The sequence below is a fragment of the Pseudochaenichthys georgianus genome, chromosome 4 (genome assembly GCF_902827115.2).
Source record: "Pseudochaenichthys georgianus chromosome 4, fPseGeo1.2, whole genome shotgun sequence".
Lineage (NCBI taxonomy): Eukaryota > Metazoa > Chordata > Actinopteri > Perciformes > Channichthyidae > Pseudochaenichthys > Pseudochaenichthys georgianus.
The window spans coordinates 40,614,754-40,637,496 of record NC_047506.1 but is presented as its reverse complement, the minus strand read 5'-3'; the positions used below and the strand labels follow the sequence as shown (position 1 = coordinate 40,637,496).

At 41.6% G+C, this 22,743-nt stretch overlaps 4 protein-coding genes across 4 annotated transcripts; 2 read left to right on the top strand and 2 right to left on the bottom strand.

Moving 5' to 3' along the window:
* The first annotated feature begins 1,302 nt into the window (after positions 1-1,302).
* Positions 1,303-10,075, top strand: uck2a (uridine-cytidine kinase 2a). The gene is made up of 7 exons (XM_034080977.2): positions 1,303-1,486; positions 3,659-3,818; positions 4,988-5,084; positions 5,353-5,495; positions 7,296-7,393; positions 7,482-7,530; positions 9,013-10,075. Exons 1-7 carry the CDS (start codon positions 1,385-1,387, stop codon positions 9,147-9,149), a joined length of 786 nt encoding a protein of 261 aa, XP_033936868.1. The 5' UTR covers positions 1,303-1,384; the 3' UTR covers positions 9,150-10,075.
* Positions 10,076-10,872: 797 nt separating this feature from the next.
* LOC117445357 (protein AATF-like) lies at positions 10,873-13,401 on the bottom strand. Its single transcript, XM_034080976.2, is given in 2 exon segments — positions 10,873-13,018; positions 13,020-13,401. Coding segments are annotated over 2 exon segments (1,605 nt in total). The 5' UTR covers positions 13,331-13,401; the 3' UTR covers positions 10,873-11,724.
* A 736-nt stretch (positions 13,402-14,137) lies between these two features.
* On the top strand, positions 14,138-16,399 carry magoh (mago homolog, exon junction complex subunit). Its single transcript, XM_034081185.2, is given in 5 exon segments — positions 14,138-14,327; positions 14,682-14,740; positions 15,138-15,248; positions 16,008-16,096; positions 16,182-16,399. Coding segments are annotated over 5 exon segments (450 nt in total). The 5' UTR covers positions 14,138-14,236; the 3' UTR covers positions 16,282-16,399.
* Positions 16,400-17,493: 1,094 nt separating this feature from the next.
* Positions 17,494-22,707, bottom strand: cpt2 (carnitine palmitoyltransferase 2). The gene is given in 13 exon segments (XM_034081400.2): positions 17,494-18,415; positions 18,998-19,586; positions 19,588-19,865; positions 19,868-19,901; positions 19,903-19,923; positions 19,925-20,025; positions 20,028-20,204; positions 20,207-20,285; positions 20,287-20,306; positions 20,388-20,421; positions 20,423-20,495; positions 21,349-21,429; positions 22,405-22,707. Coding segments are annotated over 13 exon segments (2,004 nt in total). The 5' UTR covers positions 22,593-22,707; the 3' UTR covers positions 17,494-18,086.
* Between the last annotated feature and the right edge of the window lie 36 nt (positions 22,708-22,743).

Here is a 22,743-nt window from a genome sequence, read left to right as displayed (position 1 = left end):
TAATTAATTCATACAACAGAGTTGAAATGTTGAGCTTGACAATCTCAATCTGACATTAAAAAAATGAAATATAGGTAAGAGAAGATACTGACACTTGCCTTTCTTTGCCGCCTTTTCCTCAATAGACTTCTGTGATGTCACTCCCTCAATGCAGATGTCACATGGACTGATCCATTATTTTAATAGGGGGGTAAAATGTATAGCGTGACGGGGTTGAACCAAACTCGGGGACGTGTGTCAATAGTGCAATTTCATAGATAATTCATGTATTTTTTCAGATTATTTTTGTTCTCAGTTAAAGTACACAAGCATATGATTATATTAGCATCAAAATGTTGGTATTATTGGCAATTGCTATTTGTTTAATATTCAATTAATATGTGATGATGCTCAGTGAGGACATGCACAAATGTGTGTTGTCTACTACAAAGACAACTAATTATTATAAAACTAAAACAAAATATATATTTAGTTTTACATTGTAATGCAAAACACCCTGTTCCTTTAATTCAGTGCTTTAACATATATTTTTGTAGTTTCCTTTCATATCAAATCTTTGAAGTAAGCAAAGGGCACCCGATTCAGAGAATCAAAAATATGATCATTATAGTTGTAAAAAAATAAGAGAATAAATGAAAAACAGGTATGAAATACGATATGACATTAAAAAAGGAATAAAGTTTAAAAGGGGAGTGATTTGTAAAATATCCATAAAGAAATAGTAAATCTGTTTACAGTTATGTTTCATATGGGTGTTGAGAGAGGTATCCATAGATCTCTTCAATTTGCTCTCAAAGTGCACCAGATTGATGCTTTTAAACTTTTTTTTGTCTCCAAAGGGGGGGCCTGACAGAAAAAGTTTGAGAACCACTGTGCTAGGGTGAGTTGCCCTAATGTGGGACACCTAAACTCAAATGGGTGTAGGTCTTCCGCAAACAAATGAGAGTCAATTAAACTACGGGTTAACACAAGCTGTGATGTCATGCGATCAAAATCACATGACTTCTCAAATGTCCAATCACAGATGAGGGTGGAAAAACCTTCAAACAGGAAGTACCCTGTGTGAAGACCACCCAAAGGTCAGTGACATAGTGTTTTGACAAATGTGATGTTAAGGTTTTACATTTTGTATAAATAAAACAATCTTGTAAGTTTTTATCAGGATGTGCTTATGATAGGCTAATTTAATGGGCTCCATATGCTTTCACTTAAAAAAAAGAAGCAGATGGCATGGCAGTCTCAGTTTTGTTAGCAAAACACACATTTTCCATCAACGTGTGTGTGATGATGTTAGCCTCCTCCTCACCTTCAGCATCATCATCAGAGGGGAGGAGCGCACGAGTAGTGTGAGAGCGCTGCAACCTCGCGCTGCTGCAGATGAAGCATGGCAGGCGACCGCGAGACAAAGCCTGACCGAGCCGAGCATGAGCGCGTGCACCGGCAGCCCTTCCTCATCGGGGTGGCTGGAGGGACCGCCAGCGGCAAGGTGGGCTCCCTTCCATAATTAACAACAGAAGCGTTGACATGTGTGTGTGTTTATCAGGTGGCTGTCGTGCTAGATGACACCTTATTTTCATTTGGAATTTTGAAGATGACGTGCCTAATTTTCTTCGGGATAAAAACACATTTGTTTCACGTCTCTGTGGGATAAATTAGACTGATTGTTAGCCTCCTCGATGAGCAAAGAAATCAGAGCAGGATAACATGCATTGTCAAAATATGTTTTTTTTTAGATGGTAAATTAAGTGTCATATGTAAATCAGACTTAAAGTCTTCCAGATATTTTCCTTTTTTTAAATTAAGGGGAATAGCCTAAAGGGTGGCTGTATGAGAGTTAAAAGAGACATTTCACTTAATTAGCATCAGCTGCACCGGGTCTGCCGGCTGATAGCACGTGACACTTGGAGAATATCACACTTACCACTTAGATAATAATCATACAAAAGATACAGACCTTAAAAGACCTCAATAAACGTACTAATTGTATAGATATCCTTTTTAGTTCTGATCATGATGATTCCATGACCTGTTATTGTCTTCTTTGTCCTACCTCAGTGTCAGCTCTGTCTGATTCTCCCCTCACCTAATTTCACCGGCTGGCTCACTGACTTCATCTGTCCACATGTCAGGACATGTCTGCAGATATCTGAGATATCACTCCTGATCTGTATTTAATGTTGTGCAGTAATTCAAGGGTTTTCAGAGAGCTTTCAGTAGGTGTTATCCTCACTGAAGATCAGAAATGATGCAATTGTTTTACATTTTGCAGAAATCATGACACGCACATCAAGGGGAAAACATTTCTTTATTTTCTCTCAATGTGTAACCAATGTGATGATGAGATGTATGTATTATTTACAGGGGTCGAATGTAACCAAGTACATTTACTGTATGTCTTTTTGGAGGTGTTTTACCTTTTCGGCTGCTTCTAGAATATTGTACTTTTTAGTCCACTTTAGCTACTTCTCAGATAACAGTTTTCTTCTCCTTCATGTCCAGGGAAATCGTGTGTCTCCAGATGTGCATGTTGAATTTCTAGGTTTAGATTAGGTTACATATACATTTATTGATTGCAATTTTGGAAATGTTTTCATCACAGCAACATGCACATGAAATACAAATTAGATGAAATAGAACAAAATAAAGAGTAAATATATTCATATAAACAAAAAGGACATTTTAATATTGAAAGCTGTATATTGGCGTCGGTGTACAGTATGAGGCCAACCTACAAGTAAACAAAAGATACTATTCACATAAAGTGTGCAAAGTAATTGTTTTTGAAATGGATTTAAATATTCAAGGTTATGTGGAAAAAAACATTGACACAAATCTGAAAACAGGGCTAAGTAACTTATTTAAAGTTGAGTGTATATAGTGGTTCTCATATGACAGCGACAAAGTTACAAACATGATGATCTTCTAGAATATGGAGACAGACGTGACAAACATGAGACCAACCACATCAGCAGTTTAATGCAGTATACACATGAATGCAGCAGCATATCAATCCCAAACATCATATGTACAAATAAAACACTGCCATGGAACATTTACTGCTCGATCAATACTTTTACCTGAGATGCATTGGCTGACAATTCTTGTATTTATAAATCAGGTTCTGAGTTCAGGACTTGGAGAGGAGTATTTCAGAGTGGTTAGTGTCAGTAGGCCTACTCATGGATCTGAATATTTCTTCCATGACTGACATTTAGGTAGCTTGTGCTCCTTGACGCGTATCATGAAAGTGACAGGAGGTTGATTGTTGGTGTGGTTCGATCAACACCAGTGTTTTCAGCAGGCAGTAGTTTGTGGGTGTGACTTCCTGGTTCTCTGCCTCCTTTTCCCACCAAACAAACTGCTCTCAGAAGCACCTGCTCTCCCACACACGTTATCTGAAGGAAACTAATCTTTATTTTGTCATCACACTGTCTGCGAGTACATCTGTCTGCCAGGTTCACACCAAGACCCCAAGTTCCAGCCTTTACATGGATAAACGTTTCTAGTAACTATTCTTTCTGAAGACATGTGTCAACTAAATGCAAAGTAAATGAAAGTAGGTCTAAATTGTACATCAAAGCACTCATGTTCCGAAGGATGTAACGACTAAGATTGGGTGGCAGTATTTACTCGTGTGTTTTTCTTCACGTGTGACCAGTCCTCAGTGTGCAGTAAGATCATGGAGCTCCTGGGGCAGAATGAGATCGACCACCACCAGCGACAAGTGGCCATCCTCAGCCAGGACAGCTTCTACAGGATCCTCACCCAGGAGCAGAAGGCCAAGGCCCTCAAGGGCCAGTTCAACTTTGACCACCCAGGTACTATTCACCTCATCGCATGCCTTGTTGTATTCATGTGGCGCCTGAAAGCAGATCGATGGATAGAAGCCTGCAGCTGTTTACCAGAGAAACACAGCCGTTCCTCTCGAGGAGATTACGGGTCTCTGTGTGAGGTATGCACGGTGACATTTGATGTCATGTAAGGGTCACTAGGTTAAAAAAACAAGAGTAATACAGAATTCCAGAGATTAAAGTGGTATATTATTAACATGAGAACATCTAATGGTTACGGAAAACAAAGATTGAAAAGATTCTCCTGAGATATTAAAGTCATGTGCATGTGAATAACGTTTCCATACTGTTGTTCCTCCTCCCTAAAGTAGACATGTGGAATGTTGTTGTTGAAAACAATATATAAATTCACTGAATATTACAAATATTGGAACCACTTTACAATAAGACTGCCCTTATAAAGGGTTTATAATGAGGTTATTAATTAGGTTGTAAACACTTTATTAATCATTAAGAACCGTTTATAAACCAGTTCTAGCAGTTTTCATACATCAACACAGGCTCACTATTTGGCAAGATGACTAAGCCTTATATTGGCTACCTAGCTTACTTCGTGTTCTTCATTAGTCAGCATCCTTGGTATCTGTTGTTCACTGAGTTGATTCCCCCCCCCCATCCATCTTGATGTTTCTTGGCATCTCTTTATGACCATTTATTTATGAGTTACTAACATGTATAACTGCCCAAAGGGAGCCTTATTGTAAAGTGTAAAAAACATTCCCATTTATTAATGAGTTACTACCATTTCTAATAAGGCTTAGCAGTACAGATACATGTGGGCTCACTATTCGGCAAGCAACCGGTCACAGTTGCCCTGTTTATCTCATGTCTTATAAAGGCTTATTAATGATTTATAAAGTGTTCACAACCTAATTGATAAATGAATTACAAACTATTTGTAAACCCTTTTATAAGGGTAGTATTATTGTAAAGTGGTACCCAAATATTTTCCTTTTTTTTTTTAACCACCTTGATCTCAGAGATTAATCAAATATTTTGTTAAAATATAACTGGCTAAATGTGTAGCCTGTTAAATTGTTCCAGTAAATCTACCTCTACTTTCCATGTGTATGACTTTATTCCAGAGAATATCTTTCTCTAAATGTGTTGTCACTGTTGTGTACTCCTCTGTATAGATGCATTTGACAACGACCTCATTATTTCGACGTTGTGGGACCTCAAGAAGGGACAAACGGTTCACATCCCTGTGTACAACTTTGTTTCCCACTCCAGGTGAATGATTCTGATCCACATAAAGGACAAAGTAAAAGCAGTATACTATATAAGATCATAAAACAGCAGTAACATTATCTTAAACAGAAACAGGATGTCTACTGTGTTGGATTATTTACACTAATCTTTTATCTACATTCATTTTCAAAGCAGAGTGAGATGAATGGAAACTGTTTTCTCTAACGCCATTGCTCAGTTCTATACAATCTTTGGTTTAGCAGATGTTGCATACTGAGTGTTTTATTTGGAATGTCTTCTGGTGCGGCAGGAAGGAGGAGACGGTGACGGTGTACCCTGCGGACGTGGTGCTGTTTGAGGGCATCCTCATGTTCTATTCCCAGGAGATCCGTGACCTTTTCCAGATGAAGCTGTTTGTGGACACCGACGCAGACACACGTCTGTCTCGAAGAGGTGAGACACACGAGCATGACGAGGGGCGAATCCCATCTGTTTCTAAACGCAACAAACAAGACACTATTTTATTTTTCTTACAACTTTTTTATTTTTTTTAGCATTTACTACGAACCTTTTTATACAAGAAGAAATACTGTAGAGATAAAACAAAAAAAGTGACAGTAAATATAAGGTAAAAGGGAATTTAAAAAGAATGTATTAAAAAAGATGAGAAAATATGATTCAACAAATGAAAATGAGATGAGAGCTAAACAGCTTAAAACATATATTAGGCCTCAAGCCTGTTGTTCAGGTCTCAGGCTCGAAAATGACATTTCCAGAACAAATGACCATATCTTCCCTTCTAAAAGGGGAAAATAATAATCTTTTTTCTCAAAGTAATGATAAACCTGTGAGTTGGATGTAGAAAAGTCAGAATCAATATAGATGTTTTTTATTTTCAAGAAAATTCAGATTGAACATTGTAAAAAAACTGTAAATTATAGTGTCCGTCCAAAAATTCTTTTTTACTTATAGTGAAAACTACCCTTGGATGATGTGATGGTAGACTAAAAGCTTTAGGAATCCAAAGTACAACATATAATAAGTACCCTGTATCAAGATTGATGCAAAACAAGTGACATTCAATCTTTTTAGAGAGGTTTGGCAAAAGAAACCCACTTCTGGGGTCATTTGGGTGGATTTTCCATATCTCTGGCCCCCCTTATTCGATTTTGATGATTGACATCTCTTTCTAACCGTCAGAGCCAATGGAATTGAGGGAAAGTTCCACATACACACAGGTTACCAAATAAGGAATGATAGTGACGCGTAGAAAAACCGGAAGCTGCGCTAACCTCTGGTTGCTACCATTAGCAGCTAATTTTTCTTCTCCGATTTTTGCATAAAAATCGAATTACGGATTATCAATAATTTTTTCAAAGTGACAGACACATTGCTATAACCTATGGATTAACCTTCAGCCGCGTTGTTTCTCGTTTTAATGCCATTGAACACAACTTTTGATCAGAATAACAGCTAAGGTGAGCATATCTCCGTGTTTTGCTGCTGAAAGTCATGAGTTCTGATCACTCAGTGATGGTCCTTATATTTCTATAATCTGTGGAATCTCAGGATGTTATCTAAGATCCAATAAGTATATTGATCGGTATAGCTAGAGTTCTGTGCTAACGGCCTTAATGGCCTTAATTTGCCCGTGGCTAATTCAGAGGCTCAGCGTTAGTTTTGAGGTTTAAAAAAAAAAAAAAAAAATCAGTTAGCCGAGTTCCTTCCCGTTACATAGATATGAAACATTCATAGTTTATTAAATCTTAAGAAGCCCTCAGACACTTTTGCTTGCAGATGTTGTGATTTCGGCCCCTTCGGCAGGTCCGTGGGGCTTAAGAGGTTACAAATATAATTATTTAAAAAATAGTCTTTTACTAATTTACAGTAAAATAGAAGAATGCAAGACACTAAGGTAAAGATATAGGAGTTTTAGGAAATAATTTATTCACTTTCCTGCTGGAATGAGATGTTAACATCCGTCATATCTGTAAAGTATCTGAATGCAGTGGTTTGCGTAGTTTAGCTAAGACGAGAGATATAACACATATTTAAAAACAACACATTTGTTTTTTTACCTGGGCTAATGTAGGCCTACCATTATATCCCAGGAGTCTCTGATTGAAATAAACCTGTGGTAGCCTTACATTTACTAAACAATTACAAGAGTCCTGTACAGTAAGTACGTACAGACTACCGTTATTCACTTTTTCTTTTAAAGCTAACTCTTCCCAAACTTTTTTCCCCTGCCAGTTCTGCGTGACATCAGTGAACGTGGACGGGACTTGGAGAGTGTTCTGGCGCAGTACATTACTTTTGTCAAGCCTGCATTTGAGGAGTTCTGTCTGCCAGTAAGTGTGATTCAACATGTACCAAACACTTTGACCCTGAGCGTAGACTCGCGGTCAAGCCTGTGTCCTTTTCATTGACTCTGATTAGACCAAGAAATACGCTGATGTGATCATACCGAGAGGAGTGGACAACCTCGGTGAGTATGTGTGCTTTGGAGTTGAGAGAGATGATAGCAAACAAATGGAAACCACATGTTGGAGATCCTAGTCTCAACAGGGTTATCATAAAGGACACAGCTGTTATTGTTGTTGGGAATTGTGCTTTCGGAACTAAGGAAGTCAAAGCATCTGCTGCCGTCTGTTGACTTGAGAAAATAACTTTAACTGTCCAAAACAAAGTGCAAAAGAAAACGAGATACAAGTAAGTCTAAATATGTAGAAGCAGGATACGTAGCCCTGAATTGTGCCTCATGTATTATACCATAACATCAAGTCACAGAGCTAAGCATTCAGTTAATTCAGGGGTGTCAAATTCAAGGCCCGGGGGCCAAATCCGGCCCGTGACTTCATTTAATGTGGCCCCACAAGAGCCTGCAAAGAATATAATATGTTTACTATACGGTTACATGCTACTTTACAGAAGCACGTTGCCCATAAACTACATGTCCCACAATGCATCTCAAGTTTGACTTTTCTTCTCAGAATCTGACTTTTTTTTCAAAATGTCACTTATTTTATTTTGACTTTTTTTCCAGAATTTGGCTTTTCTTTTTAAATCATTTTGTGACATTCTCACTGAAGAGACTTAAGTTATTACCCTATCCGATAATAGTCCAATGCAGACGGCAATAATGTAATATAATACATTCTTTTAAATATATTAAATATTTATATATGTATTTTTTGTATGTATATAAATGCGGCCCTTTGAGTGCGACCATGATGCTGATGTGGCCCGAGATGAAATTGAGTTCGACACCCCTGAGTTAATTGAACAAAAAAAATAACTGAGTAAGTCCACAACAAAGCGAGCAGTATGCAGGCACAGAAGTAATACACAGAGCTACATGCTAACGTCATTATGACGTATGACTCTTAACGCCTCGTCGTTGTGATCATGTTAGCATAATGATTAAGAGTTATTATTTAAAACTAATTCAGGTTTGGGAAGGACATGGTTTTTATTAAAATGTTTACAGTTTATATTATTGCATTATTTTGTATGAAAATATGGTAACATCAATTTATGTTTAATATTCTTTAGATTCCAGTTGTGACGGCCCCTAGGCCTCAGATCCAATTACAAATAACATATATTTTTTCCCACTACTGTGTCTGGATCTATTGGTTGGAAATGTTTTTCTTGTCTGTTTCCCCCAATATATATATTTATTTTTATTTTTATAAAAGGACAATGATAAGCAGGGGATAAGACAAGACGGTTAGGAACCAGTCACATTTTGAACTGATTTGATGGATGAATAAATGTACATCTGGTTACCTTAGTATGTTATAAAAAGCATGAAATTAGGCCTTTGAAGGAACAGCAGTACGTTTTTAATGAATACCTTCTTTTTCATAATGAAGTATCACTGTGTAACTTTGTGATTTAGATGTATTGGTAAAACATCAGACGCACACTTTGCCTGATCACACAATATCTGTGTCTCTTCCTACAGTTGCCATAAACCTCATCGTTCAGCACATCCAGGATATTCTGACCGGGGGTCTGACCAAGCGGCTGAACGGCTGGTTTAACGGGTGTGGAGCGACGAAGAAGCAGCCGAGCATGGAGTCCAGCAGCCGGCCCCACTGAGCGGCCCCCGGGCAGCGGCCCCAGGAGGCTCCCGAGCAGCAGGGTCAGGAGCGTCCATCGGTACCAACCCAATGTGCTTGGATTGTTTCTGTTTTGAGATGATTCTGATGAAATGAACAAGGGACACCAGTCCTCTGTGGAGCTGCTTTAAGGGTTGTTGTGTTTAGTTCCTTTTCTCTCTTTAACTCGTGCACTCTGAGATGGAGAAAACAAAACTCTGTGGGGCTACCTTATGATTTAATTACTCTCGGCTGCTCACCTTTGCCACGGCACTGAAACTCACTGAAGAATGGTGTCTAACACAAGATGTCCGAACACTTGACAGCCTTAAGACGTACAGTGAAATACAATAGCAACATTAGCAACATGCTTTAAAGCAGGCAGGGCCTTACATGTCTCACTACTAACAGGTGCAACATACCTTTATGTTGATGTATGAAGGATATTTTCACTTACAATTTAAATGTACTGAGTTTTCTGTCTTTATGTCCCTAGTTGCACCTCCTCCGTTTCATTCACAAACTGAATTAGTGTAACGAACCAACCGATTCCACCTCGAATCACCTGATGTATGACATCACCAAAGATCCTTTTCTGTGCCATCTGTGGAGAACAATTGTCTTTTTTTTCTTCTCTATGCGAAACTGCCATTACTGCAATCCATGTAATGTGATGTTGGTAACATTAAGAATTGCTTACATTAAGAAATAACCACAAAGTATTATTTCCATTGATTACTATTAACTTGATGCTTCAGATGCATACGTGTGCAAGTTTAATTTAAAGACACCCTGAAGACGGTGTTACTAAATGCATTGAGTTGTAACATGACATGAAGTACTAGTACACAATGTGTTCTGTAAAAGTTTAATGGAGTTTTCTTCTTGTATACATTTTGTCATGATAAAGTTCTCAGGTACTCTTTGTTTGCTTGAGTTGACGCACGCATCATTTCCAAGGTCCTGAATTTTCATTTAAAATGTTAAGTTGTTTTTTAAGACGATATGTTTAATTCCTGTATCTACACTTGGTAGATGGCAAGAACACGTTGGGACATTTAACTTGCTTTGGAAGAGGTCCTTTTGATACGAGGTACTTGTCAGTGTGATTAGTGATGATGCCCGGAACCCCCCCAGGCTGGAGAAACAGCAGGACGCTGTGACATGTGCTGCTGGAGGAGAGCAGCAGCTTCACATCGTTTACACACCTCAAAACACATGTTCAGTTGTTGCTCTATGGCTGCCTTGATTATTTAGTTTGTGTTATTGTATGACTTTGTTGAATTTGAAAATTATTTAAGACCACTTCTGTGTCGCGTAAAATGTATGTTTTTGTGAGCATAGATAATGGAAAAAGCTTCTTCTTCACTTGAGTTACATTTCTGGCAGTATTGTGATAAGAAGATGTAAGATCCTCATTGTGAGACTAAAATACAATGGCAGGAAACACAGTTTAGTTAGTTACATATCTTTTTAGGTGTCAACAATAGAGCAGGGGTCCCACTGGCCCGGGATGTAATGTCACATGTCTGCAGTGTCACTCAGCAGGTCTTCAGTGTGTAGGGGGGTCGCACTGGAAAGTGTGAAGTATGTATAATCATACTTATGTGTAGTAAAAAAAAAACAGACTTGAGTGCGAGTTCATGGACTCTATTCTCTCACAATGCACAGGAGTGAAAATCCTCACAAATCCAAAAAAAACATTTACTTGGAAAATAATTGAGTAGTTTCTGTGAAGTTTATTAGCAGTTAGCAACATTTGAAGACGGCAGTTGTATTGCACTAGTATGGTTTTATTCCATTGTTTAGATCTTGTGTATACTAACTAGTAAAACGGTACTATTAATAAGTATGAAGGATAGTTTGTATGGATATGGGCCACAGAGTATACATTAGGGTAGTTCCCTATTCCAAACTATCTTTAGAGCATACTTCACCTGAGTAGTGAGACTTGATGACGGAAGATCAATTTGGTAGTCTCGAGCAGTTATGATTAGTTTCACATGACATAGTACTCGGCTTACGCCCTTTCCAAAGCAACTCACTGACACTCAACATGTATACCTGAGAAGTGTGGGGTTCATTATGTGGCCCGAGGACTCTTCGTCTGCAGAGGGTGGCATCGAAGTGCTGAACCCCTAAATGCAGATCAGTGCCCTAACCTGAGCTCCAGCCCCCCCCGTATCAGTTCATGGAAAAGTATTCAACAACTATATACACTTTTTGGAATCTTGAATATGGAGACTTTCTTCTTTTCTCTGTTTTATATCTTTGGGTTTTTACTGAGAGCTCATTTTCTTGGACTTGGACTCTTAGATGTGTGATGGACATTTTTGACGAGGCATTTTGATTTAGTGAAAACACTCGTGTATGACATTTTAATCAGAAATGTATCATTCGGCAAAAACACATACTGAAAACATTACTCAGTATAAAAGTTATACAACATGACACATGTCTCAGGCTTCTCCTGACAACAGCCTGCCCAGTCTCTGTCCCAACACACACAGCTGCTCAGCATCAGGCCAGGCTGTGGAAAAGGCACCTCGTTACCGTTCCCATGATCACTTCCTGCACTATTCCCTGACCGCTGAGTTCTGCCCAAACAGACCCCGGTACAGCTCGCTGCGGGCCTCGTCGCTCACGGAGCTGTGGTCTACAGGAGCCATGAAGTTCATCAGCTTGCTGTGGATGTGGAACCGGACTTTGCGGCCCTTGCTGGCTTTGGTGTCCACCTTCTTCTTGATCTTGCTGCGCAGCTTCTGGATGGCCAGCCACTGCCGGCCCATGGCCACCTGGTCGTTGGGGTCCGATGCGCTTGTCCTGCGCTCGATCAGCTCTCTCAGCAGCTGGTGGTAGAAATCATCATCGTCGAATATATCCTCGTCCAGATCCTTGAGATGCGTGTTGGCCTTCAGCTCCTGCTCCACCTCCTCTCCCTCGATGCAGACGGGCTCAGAGATGACATTAGACACCTCTTTCTTCCCCAGCACGTTGTACTCTGAGCGCCGGGTCTGCGTCCGCCGCACCAGCCTCTCGTTGTCCATCAGCACCTGCTCCACCTGGGTCAGGATGTTCCTGTCGAACGCCCCGAAGCCCTTGCTGCTTTTCCCGAGAGTCAGCCGGGTCTTGTCGTGCCACTTCTGTAGCGTGGCGTTGCGGTAAGGCTGGAACGCGGCAAAGCGTTTAGCCATGAAGTCCGGGTACTCCGCCATCTCCAGCTTCCGTTTGGGCGCTACACCTCGTACCTCTTCCTCCTCATCGCTGGGTATCTCCTCGTCTTCGTCGGCTGGCCCCACAGTGACGCTCCGGGTGTCGGCGCTCTGCCACAGCAGCTCGTCGTGGAGCTCCAGCAGGGATCTCTGGAGGGCTTTCAGAGCCTTGTGGGAGTTCTTCAGCTCCCCCGCCAGCTCCGCCCCGCCCCTCTTCTTGAACTCTGGGAACGTCTGCGGCTGCGGGAGCTGGTTGGCGGTGATCACAGCTTTCTGCATTTTGATCCTGCCCTCCAGCAGTTGGTCCCACAGGGCCAGCTGCTCCTTCACAGCCTTGCCTTTCTCCACCTCCTCGTCCACTTTGTCTTGGGAAAACGTGCGGACCGTTCCATCGTCCTCACCTTCTTCATCATCCATCTCAGAGTCGTCGTCTTCATCGCTGCCTTCTGACTCTTCGTCATCATCTTCATCTTCACTCACTCCCAGGTCATCCATGCCCTCTGTCAGCTTGTTGAAGTCCACTCCTTGAGGAAGGGTCATCCCCTTTTTCTTAGACGCCAGTTTAGCATCACTGCCCACCTCCTCCTCTTCATCGTCATCTTCTTCATCGTCATCTTCCTCCTCCTCCTCTTCTTCATCATCATCATCATCATCCCCCCCCCAAAGGATCATCTTCTTCTAGCCCTTCTATACTGCCCTCATACTCCTCTTCCTCACCAGATCCCCCAGTTTCTATCAGAAGCTGTTTACGGGACACTGTCTTCCCCACATACCGTCTGTCGGTGTCTGACAGCAGGGTTGTGTTGCTCTTCCGCAGGGCACTGAGGCCGCCTCCATCTTCGTCTTCATCCTCGCTGCATCTTTCCGTCACTTTCGCGTTGGTCGCCTCGTCCCCGTCATCCTCCGGGTCTGCAAATTTAGGCAGAGGGTTCAACAAGTCCTCAAGCTCCTGAGAAAAGGAGCCCGCCATGGAGGTAGTTTACAACAAGCACACGTGCACTGTACTAGGGAGAGTTTCAGGGTGAGCGGAGTGATGACGTTAGTAATATGCGACGAGCCTAAACCAAAGGGATTTGGTTCCCCTTGGTAAAGTTTCCAAGGCAAAACCTTTTTCCCCTTTTCATATAACAAACAACATAGCCTACAATGTATTCATTATAAAGGGGATAGTATACAAACAGAACCATATCAATAGCCGGGTGTATAAGACACTCGCTAAAATAGAATAATGTTTTAATGTCTTAATAGCCGGTATATTCGTGAAAGTATAAAGAACAAATTATGTGCAGAACAATTTTTTTATCAGCTAATGTAAGCTTAACACGGAAGTGAAATGAGCACAACCAAACTTCAGCAATAACAATTAACTGCTGAATTAAAGAATAAACTATATATTGAATACTTATTACTAAAAACTAAAGAAAACTATTCATACAGTATGTTGAGTTGTATCGTTTTTTTACGCTAACACTATCTGACTGTGCAGGCTATAATAGATGGATGTGAAGTTTAGAGATAGTATCTTTTAAAAATAATTATCAATCGGAATGCAGATTCAAGGATGAAAATATTATTTCAATACTATGTAGCCTACATTTATTTCACCTTAATTGGACAATTTGAGTCCAAAAGTTAACTGGCTTTATACAAGCAAATGGAATTGGACTTATTGCCATTTTACAGGGGGAAAAGTCGGGTTTGGAGGTTTTGAACTGTGTATAGAACCTCCTGTAAGGCAGAGTTCGGGGCACTATAGTTTCATAAACAGGTGACTATCTACGCATGCGTACATGGGTAGCGAGGCTCCAGGTTGCGTTTGCTAGCTGAGTTTTGTTTCGTATGCTTCACCAGAAAGAGTGCTTTCTGGAGAGTAAAGATGTCAACAAGTGACTTTTATTTGAGATATTATGTTGGGCACAAGGGAAAGTTTGGACACGAGTTCCTGGAGTTTGAATTCAGACCCGACGGTAAGTTTATTTTGGCGGCAATGCAAATGTATTAGTCTTCCTGCCTCTGAGCTAACGTAGCTAGCCACTTGGTAATGGCTAACGTATGCTAGGCCGCAGTCCACTCTAAACCAGTTGCGAGCGGCAAATGAGTCCTTTGGTTCACACGGATTTATAAATGATAGTAGTTCATGTCTAGACCAATTCATTATTGCAAACATAATTATTATAAAGACCGTAATATTTTAAGTAATATCCGCAGAGCGTTTAAGCGCCATGTGGCCTGCAGGGAATGGAAATAAACTCATGAGTTTTGTTGGGGGATGCTTTGTTTTACATTTCTACTGTAACGTAACATTCAACATTGTGTTGTAGGTAAACTGAGATACGCAAACAACAGCAACTACAAGAATGACGTCATGATCAGAAAAGAGGTAAGTTATGTCAATAAACGTAAATGGTTGGTCCTGGTATAACGGGTTAATGACTGCAGGTGTACATACACGACCTCTCTAGGCTTTCCCCCAAATTATGATCCCTCCCCCAAAGTATGATCCCTCCCCCCTTGGTTCAGCTGCAGGAAGTTGAAACACTCCCATACATTTGTCATATGTGGGCAATAACATGTCTCTTTCAGTGCTTTTTAATAATGATCAACTGAGCAGATAGTCATTATTTCTTGCCAAACACTGTACATTACCAAATACATGTTGATATCCAAGATCGGTTTTTGCAGGATGTTTCCATATATATTTTCTCATCATTTGTGTCTTACGAATGATTGGCCACAGCTCCACACATGAACTAACGTTTCCTCCTCTGCACCCCCAGGCTTACGTACACAAGAGTGTGATGGAGGAGCTGAAGAGGATCATCGATGACAGTGAGATCACTAAGGAAGATGATGCTCTGTGGCCGCCCCCTGACAGAGTCGGCAGACAGGTTTGTGGCTCAATTCCCCATCAGTGGCCATCATAATTAATTTACATGTTTTTTTGTAATGTATTTCTATTTATTTAAGAAGTTACTATGTACATTAATTAACATGAGCACTTGCGTCCATCATGTAAATGTGTCAGATTTAGCCAAAAAGGCACATATTCGTCTGCAGTCCCTGGCACGTGGCGTTAAAAGAAAGCATACAAGATTAAAAGCACATTTGTAAAAACCCATATACACACATAACCAAAAATAAAAGCTTATCACAACAGACAATTGGAAAAACTAGTAAAGCCCCTACTCGAGTTCATGTTTGATTGTCCAGTGTTACAGATTCAGAGAAATAATGGTGTTTTACAGGGCCTTCCTGAAGCCTTCTAACCCTTTGGGTTTTGTACAGCATTCTTAGAAAGGGGTATTTTTATAGCACTTGGAAAAAAGTTATACGACATTTAGGAAATAAGGCTACACATAAGAACAAAAAAACATGCCTTTCTATGCTACAGGTTTTAAGACCAAGAACCTTTGATAGCAAAGTTAATTGACAATTAACATAATTCCAAAGTGTGTTTTTAAGAGTGGTTATAACTGGCTATTAATTAAGGGTATACCATTTTACTACCATGCTTTGAGCACTCCAATATTTGATCGTGCACATGGATACACACAGTCACAGATTTTAATATAATCACTGACACCGTAGTGAATTTGACCAAAAACATATTTAAAGCCCAAAGCACTAACTTGTCCTTATTTTCTCAGGAACTGGAGATCGTCATTGGTGACGAACACATCTCATTCACAACTTCTCCAAAATTGCTCCTTGATTGACGTCAAACCAGTCAAAGTGAGTACTGAATGCAGGAGTTGTGAAGATGGAGGCGTTGACTGTTCAGTGACACAGGGTTTAACCTTTTCTCTTGGCGCTGTGTTCAGGGACCCCGAAGGCCTCCGTGTGTTCTACTACCTGGTGCAGGATCTGAAATGTCTCGTCTTCAGTCTCATCGGCCTACACTTCAAGATCAAGCCTATCTAAATGTGGATTTTGCACGTTTTTAATTTCTTTAGCTAATGTTTCTGTTGTTGTACTACCGCATTTGTACATTTGCTTTTGGTGGAACTGTTTTTTATTTTAAATAAAGGTGGAAAAAGAATGTTTTGTCTGAGCTCTGTTATATTTCATTGCATGCGTCCCCAGCTGGTATAAAGGCTTTGTCTGAACATTTAAAGGGGCTCAATTTCAGTGTGGGAGAGAAACTTTTGCACACCATAACATGCACGGAAAGCTCTAGAACACAATACAGGGAAGGGACCCAGACTGCAAGGACTCTGGTGTGATCCTAGATAACAACCTGTCCTTCACTGCAAACATCGCTGCTACAACCCGCTGCTGCAGATACACGCTCTACAACATCAGGAGGATGCGTCCCCAGCTGACCCAGAAAGCGACGCAGGTTCTGGTCCAGGCTCTCGTCACCTCACACCTAGACTACTGCAACTCCCTCCTGGCTGGTCTACCTGCATGTGCCATCCGACCTCTGCAGCTCATCCAGAATGCAGCGGCTCGCCTGGTCTTCAACCTTCCTGAATTCTCCCACACCACGCCGCTCCTCCGCTCCCTCCACTGGCTTCCGGTAACTGCTAGAATCCACTCAAGACACTGGTACTTGCGTACCATGCTGCGAATGGATCTGGCCCTTCCTACATCCAGGACATGGTTAAACCGTACACCCCAGCGCGTGCTCTACGCTCTGCATCAGCCAAACGACTCGCTGCACCCTCGCTGCGAAGGGGACCCAAGTTCCCATCAGCAGAAACACGTGGGTTTGCTATCCTGGCTCCAAAATGGTGGAATGAGCTCCCCATTGACATCAGGACAGCAGATAGCTTACACACCTTCCGGCGCAGACTGAAAACTCATCTCTTTCGACTCCACTTCGAGCGATAGAACTATTAACAAAGCACTTATATACTAATAAAGGACTGGCTTATCTAAAGCCAGTTGAGTAGCACTTGAAATGTTTTTGCTCTATGAAACCTGATGTACTTTTATGATTCTGTTTTCTTTAAGTTTGTATCTTCTTGGTCGAACGCACTTATTGTAAGTCGCTTTGGATAAAAGCGTCAGCTAAATGTAATGTAATGGAGAAGCCCATAAAGCATGATGCCGCTTTAATGTCTTATAGAAACACAGCTATTCTACAAGGTAAGATGTTCTTGCAACCAAAAAACACTGAAAAAAAGCAGGTGTCATTAAATTAAGTTTAATTTCCAAAAACCTTCCAACACATCAGTAAAGCTATCAACAACAAACATGGATGATTTTTTAGAAGTTATTTCAATGACAATCTGCAATTGTGTCTGATATCCACATAATGATAAGGCACAGAAAATGTCTCCGTGCTCAATGGGAAGTTCTACTTCTGAAAAGCCCTACTGCATGAATAACATGACCGGCACTCTAAATGCTGTCACCTGTTGCTCTAAGTTACACTAGAACAACAAACCAACATTTAGCACGATGCTACAGTACGCTGCTGTCAGAATGAGGTCGTGAAGCCAGTGCTTTGAGCTAGCTAATTCCATCTTTCAAATGATTTTCATGTTCGTTGATGTAGTAGTAAATGTTATGTCGCAAGTTTTGTTCACTTTTATATATTATATCTATAGTAATATTAACACCCAAAGTCCCAACAAATATTCCCATACTTTTAATTCCTAGTATATTTAAGCACTATCATTCTCCTTGTTTTTTTTGTGGTGTAAACAATATAATTGTAATCTTACTCTGCACTCCCCTTCACTGTCACCAATAAAATATACATATTTGACAATTGTTTCTTAGCCGAGTGCTTTTCCCTCCAGCACAGTGAAAATGTCCTCTAAGGACTTGTGGACACACTGCAGGAAATCGTGCACATTGCGATCCGGGTAGCTGGACACGTTGCAGCCGATCCAGTCGTCATGGACACCGTATCCAACGCCGAAGCCGTCGGGCACCACAGGGGCGAAGCCGCCGAGGTTCACCGCGGGGCTGGTGAGGGTGGAGGTGGACAGGATGTTGTGGTTGATGGCGGTGTAGGCGGGGTCAGAGTACAGGCTGTGCAGGGCCTGACCCTGGGAGTTAGCCAGGTACTTCATCGCAAACAGGTGGCGGTCGAAGCCTTGGCCTGGAGAGAGGAAGAGCAGGAGAGAGGAAGAGCAGGAGAGGGGAAGAGCAGGAGAGAGGAAGAGCAGGAGAGGGGAAGAGCAGGAGAGAGGAAGAGCAGGAGAGAGGAAGAGCAGGAGAGAGGAAGAGCAGGAGAGAGGAAGAGCAGGAGAGGTTAGTGCATCAGATCAGAGGATGGGTGTTTCTTTTCTAACTCTTTGGGGTCCTTTTTGTGTCTTTTTGCTTTTTCTTAGGCCCTTTGGTCATTGTGTGTCTCTGCATGTTTATTATTTAGTTGTTTTGTGCCTTTTCGTGGCATCTTTTTGTGTCTCTTTTGGTTGTTTTGTGTGTTTTACGGTCTTTTGTCTTGTTTTTAAAATCTATATTACTTTTGAGTTCTCTTGCATATCTTGTAGTAACGTTGTGTTGGGCCCCGAGGCGCTGGCCAGGAAAGCCAACAGGGCAGGTGTTCCGTGTGCCCAGCTGGCCCATGCTTACAGTGTGAGTTTAATGAGTTAGAAAAATCATTGAGGGCATGTTTTTAGAAAACATCGGAATATGTAATGCTTTATAACGTGTCAGATATGTTGTTGACATGTCTCACCCATTGCTGCCTCTCTGGTGAGCTGCCCGTGATACTTGGAGCATTCGCTCAGCAGACCCTGGAACTGTTCCACACTGTGTTGCCCTGGCTCGCGGACAAAGGCATGTGCACATCGCTGCGTGTGCACGGAGGCCGGTCGGATGGTCTCTGTGCGGCCATGCCTGAAGGCCGCGGTGCTGCAGGACTCATATGTGGCCACGGTCTGTCCATACTGCCTCAGGAACCCCATCTGGAAGGCCAGCTGAGCGATAGCATCCGGACTCAGCTTGCTCTTCTTCAGCTGCTGCTTGCCGCCTTTCTTGAACTCCAAGGCGTCGATGGTGAGCTTGGATACGGCTGAGTCGAAGTTCTCCTTGGCATTTTGAATGCCGGCCTCCACCTCGCTGTCCAGGTTGAACTGCAGTCTGCGCACCGCGGAGGAAGAGTCCACCGCAGCAGCAGCGGAGCCCGGGTGGACCAGCGGCTTCTCCGTGGTGTCTTTGAAGATCTCATTCTGAAAGCGGAGCACGGCTACACACCGTCGCCCCAGGGAGTGCTCAAAATTGATGGCCGCCTGTCCGTCTTTGGTGAGGATGATGCTGAAGGACTTGGTCGTACCAGCGGTTGCAGCCGTCTCCGTGCAGCATGTTGTGGGAGATGTGGATGTGGTCCGTCATGCTCTCATCGTCCAGGCTGAGACAGAAAAGGGCGCTGTCGACGACCCGTAAATCCTCTGCGTTTCCAGCAGCGACCAGTTTGTCCCTCAGCCTGGCCCACACGTCCCTGTTCTCACTGGTCAAGACCCCCAGAGGAAAAGCCGCAGGTGGCGCCGAGTCGGACAGAACGTACTTCAAGTGGGACTGGATCTCTGCAGGCTCCACCAGATTCCATCCTTGTCCACAACGTCAAACACATACATGTTGCCCATTCCTCATTACCAGCAGATGTCCGCGCCTTCTCATCCGTGAATAGCTCATCTCTGCCAGTCTGTGGGATACGAGAGGAGTTGAAGAGGCGGAAGTACTGAGACATGTCCAGAGGGTAAGCGTCACCATGTAGGCTCCGTACCAGGACAGGGAGGAGGGCACCCAGCGGATGAACCTTTTGAAGCTGTCCGTGTCGCTCTTTGCCGGGTTGAGGTGGAAAACCTCTGGCTCCAGAATGCCGGCCCGCAGCGTCTTCATGAAGCGCACCGCCGAACACACCATGTTGGTGGAACGCACGAGCGATCATTGTACTCCGTCTTAGGGTCGGGGTTGAAGGACATGAAGGGGTTGAAGTTGAGCACCACGGAGTCCCGAGCAGAGATGGTACATGTCGGACCACGGCCCTGAGAGGAAACCACGTTCATTACTGACTGGATGTTTTTTGAGATGGTCATTTTCAGGGTGCTGAAGATCACAGTATTCACCTGAGATGTAGCTGGTGTGCTTGTTTCTTTTGTCCTGCCGCGACCAGCTCCTCGTGCAGCTGTTTGCCAACACCGCTTGAAATCTTGGGTGAGTTCTTCTCTGTTGTTCTAAAGAAACACAATTAGGATTGTTGCAGGTTAGATCAGGTAGTGAGTATTAGAAGCACGCAAAGGCAAAAGACTCACTTCACCATCAGCTGCCGAATCCTGAGCAAAACTGAGCCATTCAGCATTAATATATTAGAAATACTAGTACACCACTGTATATATGTAATGTATATATATTGTAGTACAATGAGAACATTTGTACTTTAACCTTTAATGTTTGTATAATTATTTAAAAAAAATGTATTTGACATTTTACCCTAAAGGTGGGGTAGGTAAGTTTGAGAATCCGGCTCGAGATACACTTCTTGTTATATTCCATGGAATGCTCTTAATGTCCCGATAGCAATGAATATCTGAAGTGCTTTGACAACAAATCCATTACAAAATGTCATCTGTGGAAGCCGTAGTACTGTAAAAAGTACAACCAATCATCTGAGCCGGCCCGGCTAAAGTAACTGGATGGCCTACCTGCCTGTCAGCCTTACATCTGTGCACAAACTTATCTCGTGCCCTCATTGGTCACGTGCACGTTCGTGTGTGTTGGAGGAGGGGCTCTGTAAGGAAGTGGCAGATTCTTTCCGGCTGTGTATTTTCAAATTCTAGCGCACTCGAGCTGCTTTCTCCAAAATGACCTACCCCACCTTTAACTAATTATATTTATGTATATCTTATTTTATCTTTTTTTTTTGCACAGTCTTGTTTTACCATCTTGTTTTTTCATTATCAAATGGTGCAACTTTCACTAAACCCCATTTCCCGTCATGATAAATAAATAAAGTATTCTGAAGATGATTGACTTGTACGTTTTAAATAATTGAAATATAAAGAGTTGATTTTCTCTCTTGAATCTCACCTGAACTGTTCATCATCCAGCAGGGGCTTCTGGGCAGCTAAATACCTCCTGACAGTATCCTCCAGCTTTGGTATGGGTAGCCTGAACAATTGAACAGAAAACATGTGATCAAGGGGAAAATAGATCCTCTCAATTTGATGTATTTAATAATAAAAAATAACATAGAAACACTTTCAGGTGAACATTGCAGCAGATTAAGTTATATCAATACAGTTTGATACACATACAAAGGCAGAGCCTAACATGAGACCAATAATACAACTAATACAATTATTTTAAAAACTGAAGTAAACAGAAGCACATACACTTAAAACATATTTAGTCAGAGATTTCAGGGGTGAACAAAGTTCTATACATTAAAAAAAATCTTTGTACTTTAACTTAACTTTAGTATAATTAGTGAATCAAGAAAATATTTACAATCAAGAAAAAACAATAAAAACGTGGGATGTGATTAAAAAACATTTCTTGGTTTGTGTATTAAAAGTAAATTGCATATCGAATAATGTAATGATGAATCATATGTTTAAGAGCACTTTCAACTGGATTATCATAATGAAAATAAAACGTTTAATTGTGTAGGATGTGTCACAATGAAAAGAAGATATATAATTGTTTTGATATTCTTTCACAAAAGGTACAAGTAATATGAATATCTGTAATATAGTGATAATCATTATAAGCAGTATATTATGTCCACATTTTGGAAAGTGCCTTGTTTGGAATACATCAGGGTAAAATCAAGCCCATTATCCAGTTCATATTCTCACATTAATAATAATAAACCAACCTTTCTTCTCCAGTCCAGTAAGTCTGTATGTCAGTGTATGTCATGTCGCTGTCCCCTGGTGGTCATCGACCATAAATCAAGTGTGCACTTTCACCTACATCAATCTAAAAGCTGAATGGGTCACCTTATTTATTTTAGAACCGCTCGCTACATGCCCCTGTTTGTTCCGAAGTAGTTTAACTTCATTTAAATCCAAAGATTGTGTCGAATAAAAGCTATTCTCCAGTTTTTAACAAAATGTGCCCGTCCAATTTGACACTGCTTACCTGGGTAAACTCTTCTGGTAGTGCATCGATGGAACGACACTCTGGTGCAGGTACTCGCCTGAAGTGGCTGCCTTTTTGCTGCTGTAGTTTCGCTTATTGATTCCCAGAGAAGCAGCACCTCTCAAATGAATAAGGCTTCCTGGTTTCCTCAGTGAGGCAACGCACTGCATTGGTAGCAGACTAGCCATGGTGCTAAGTAGCAAGCTGAATAACTATAGTGTATCGACGTAAAGCACACGGGTTAAAGCTAATGGGCAAAGCCAAAGAGTGGAAAGTGTCACTACCCGATCCGCATTGCGCATGTGCGAGATGGTCAACTACATACGGCAACTCAAATAG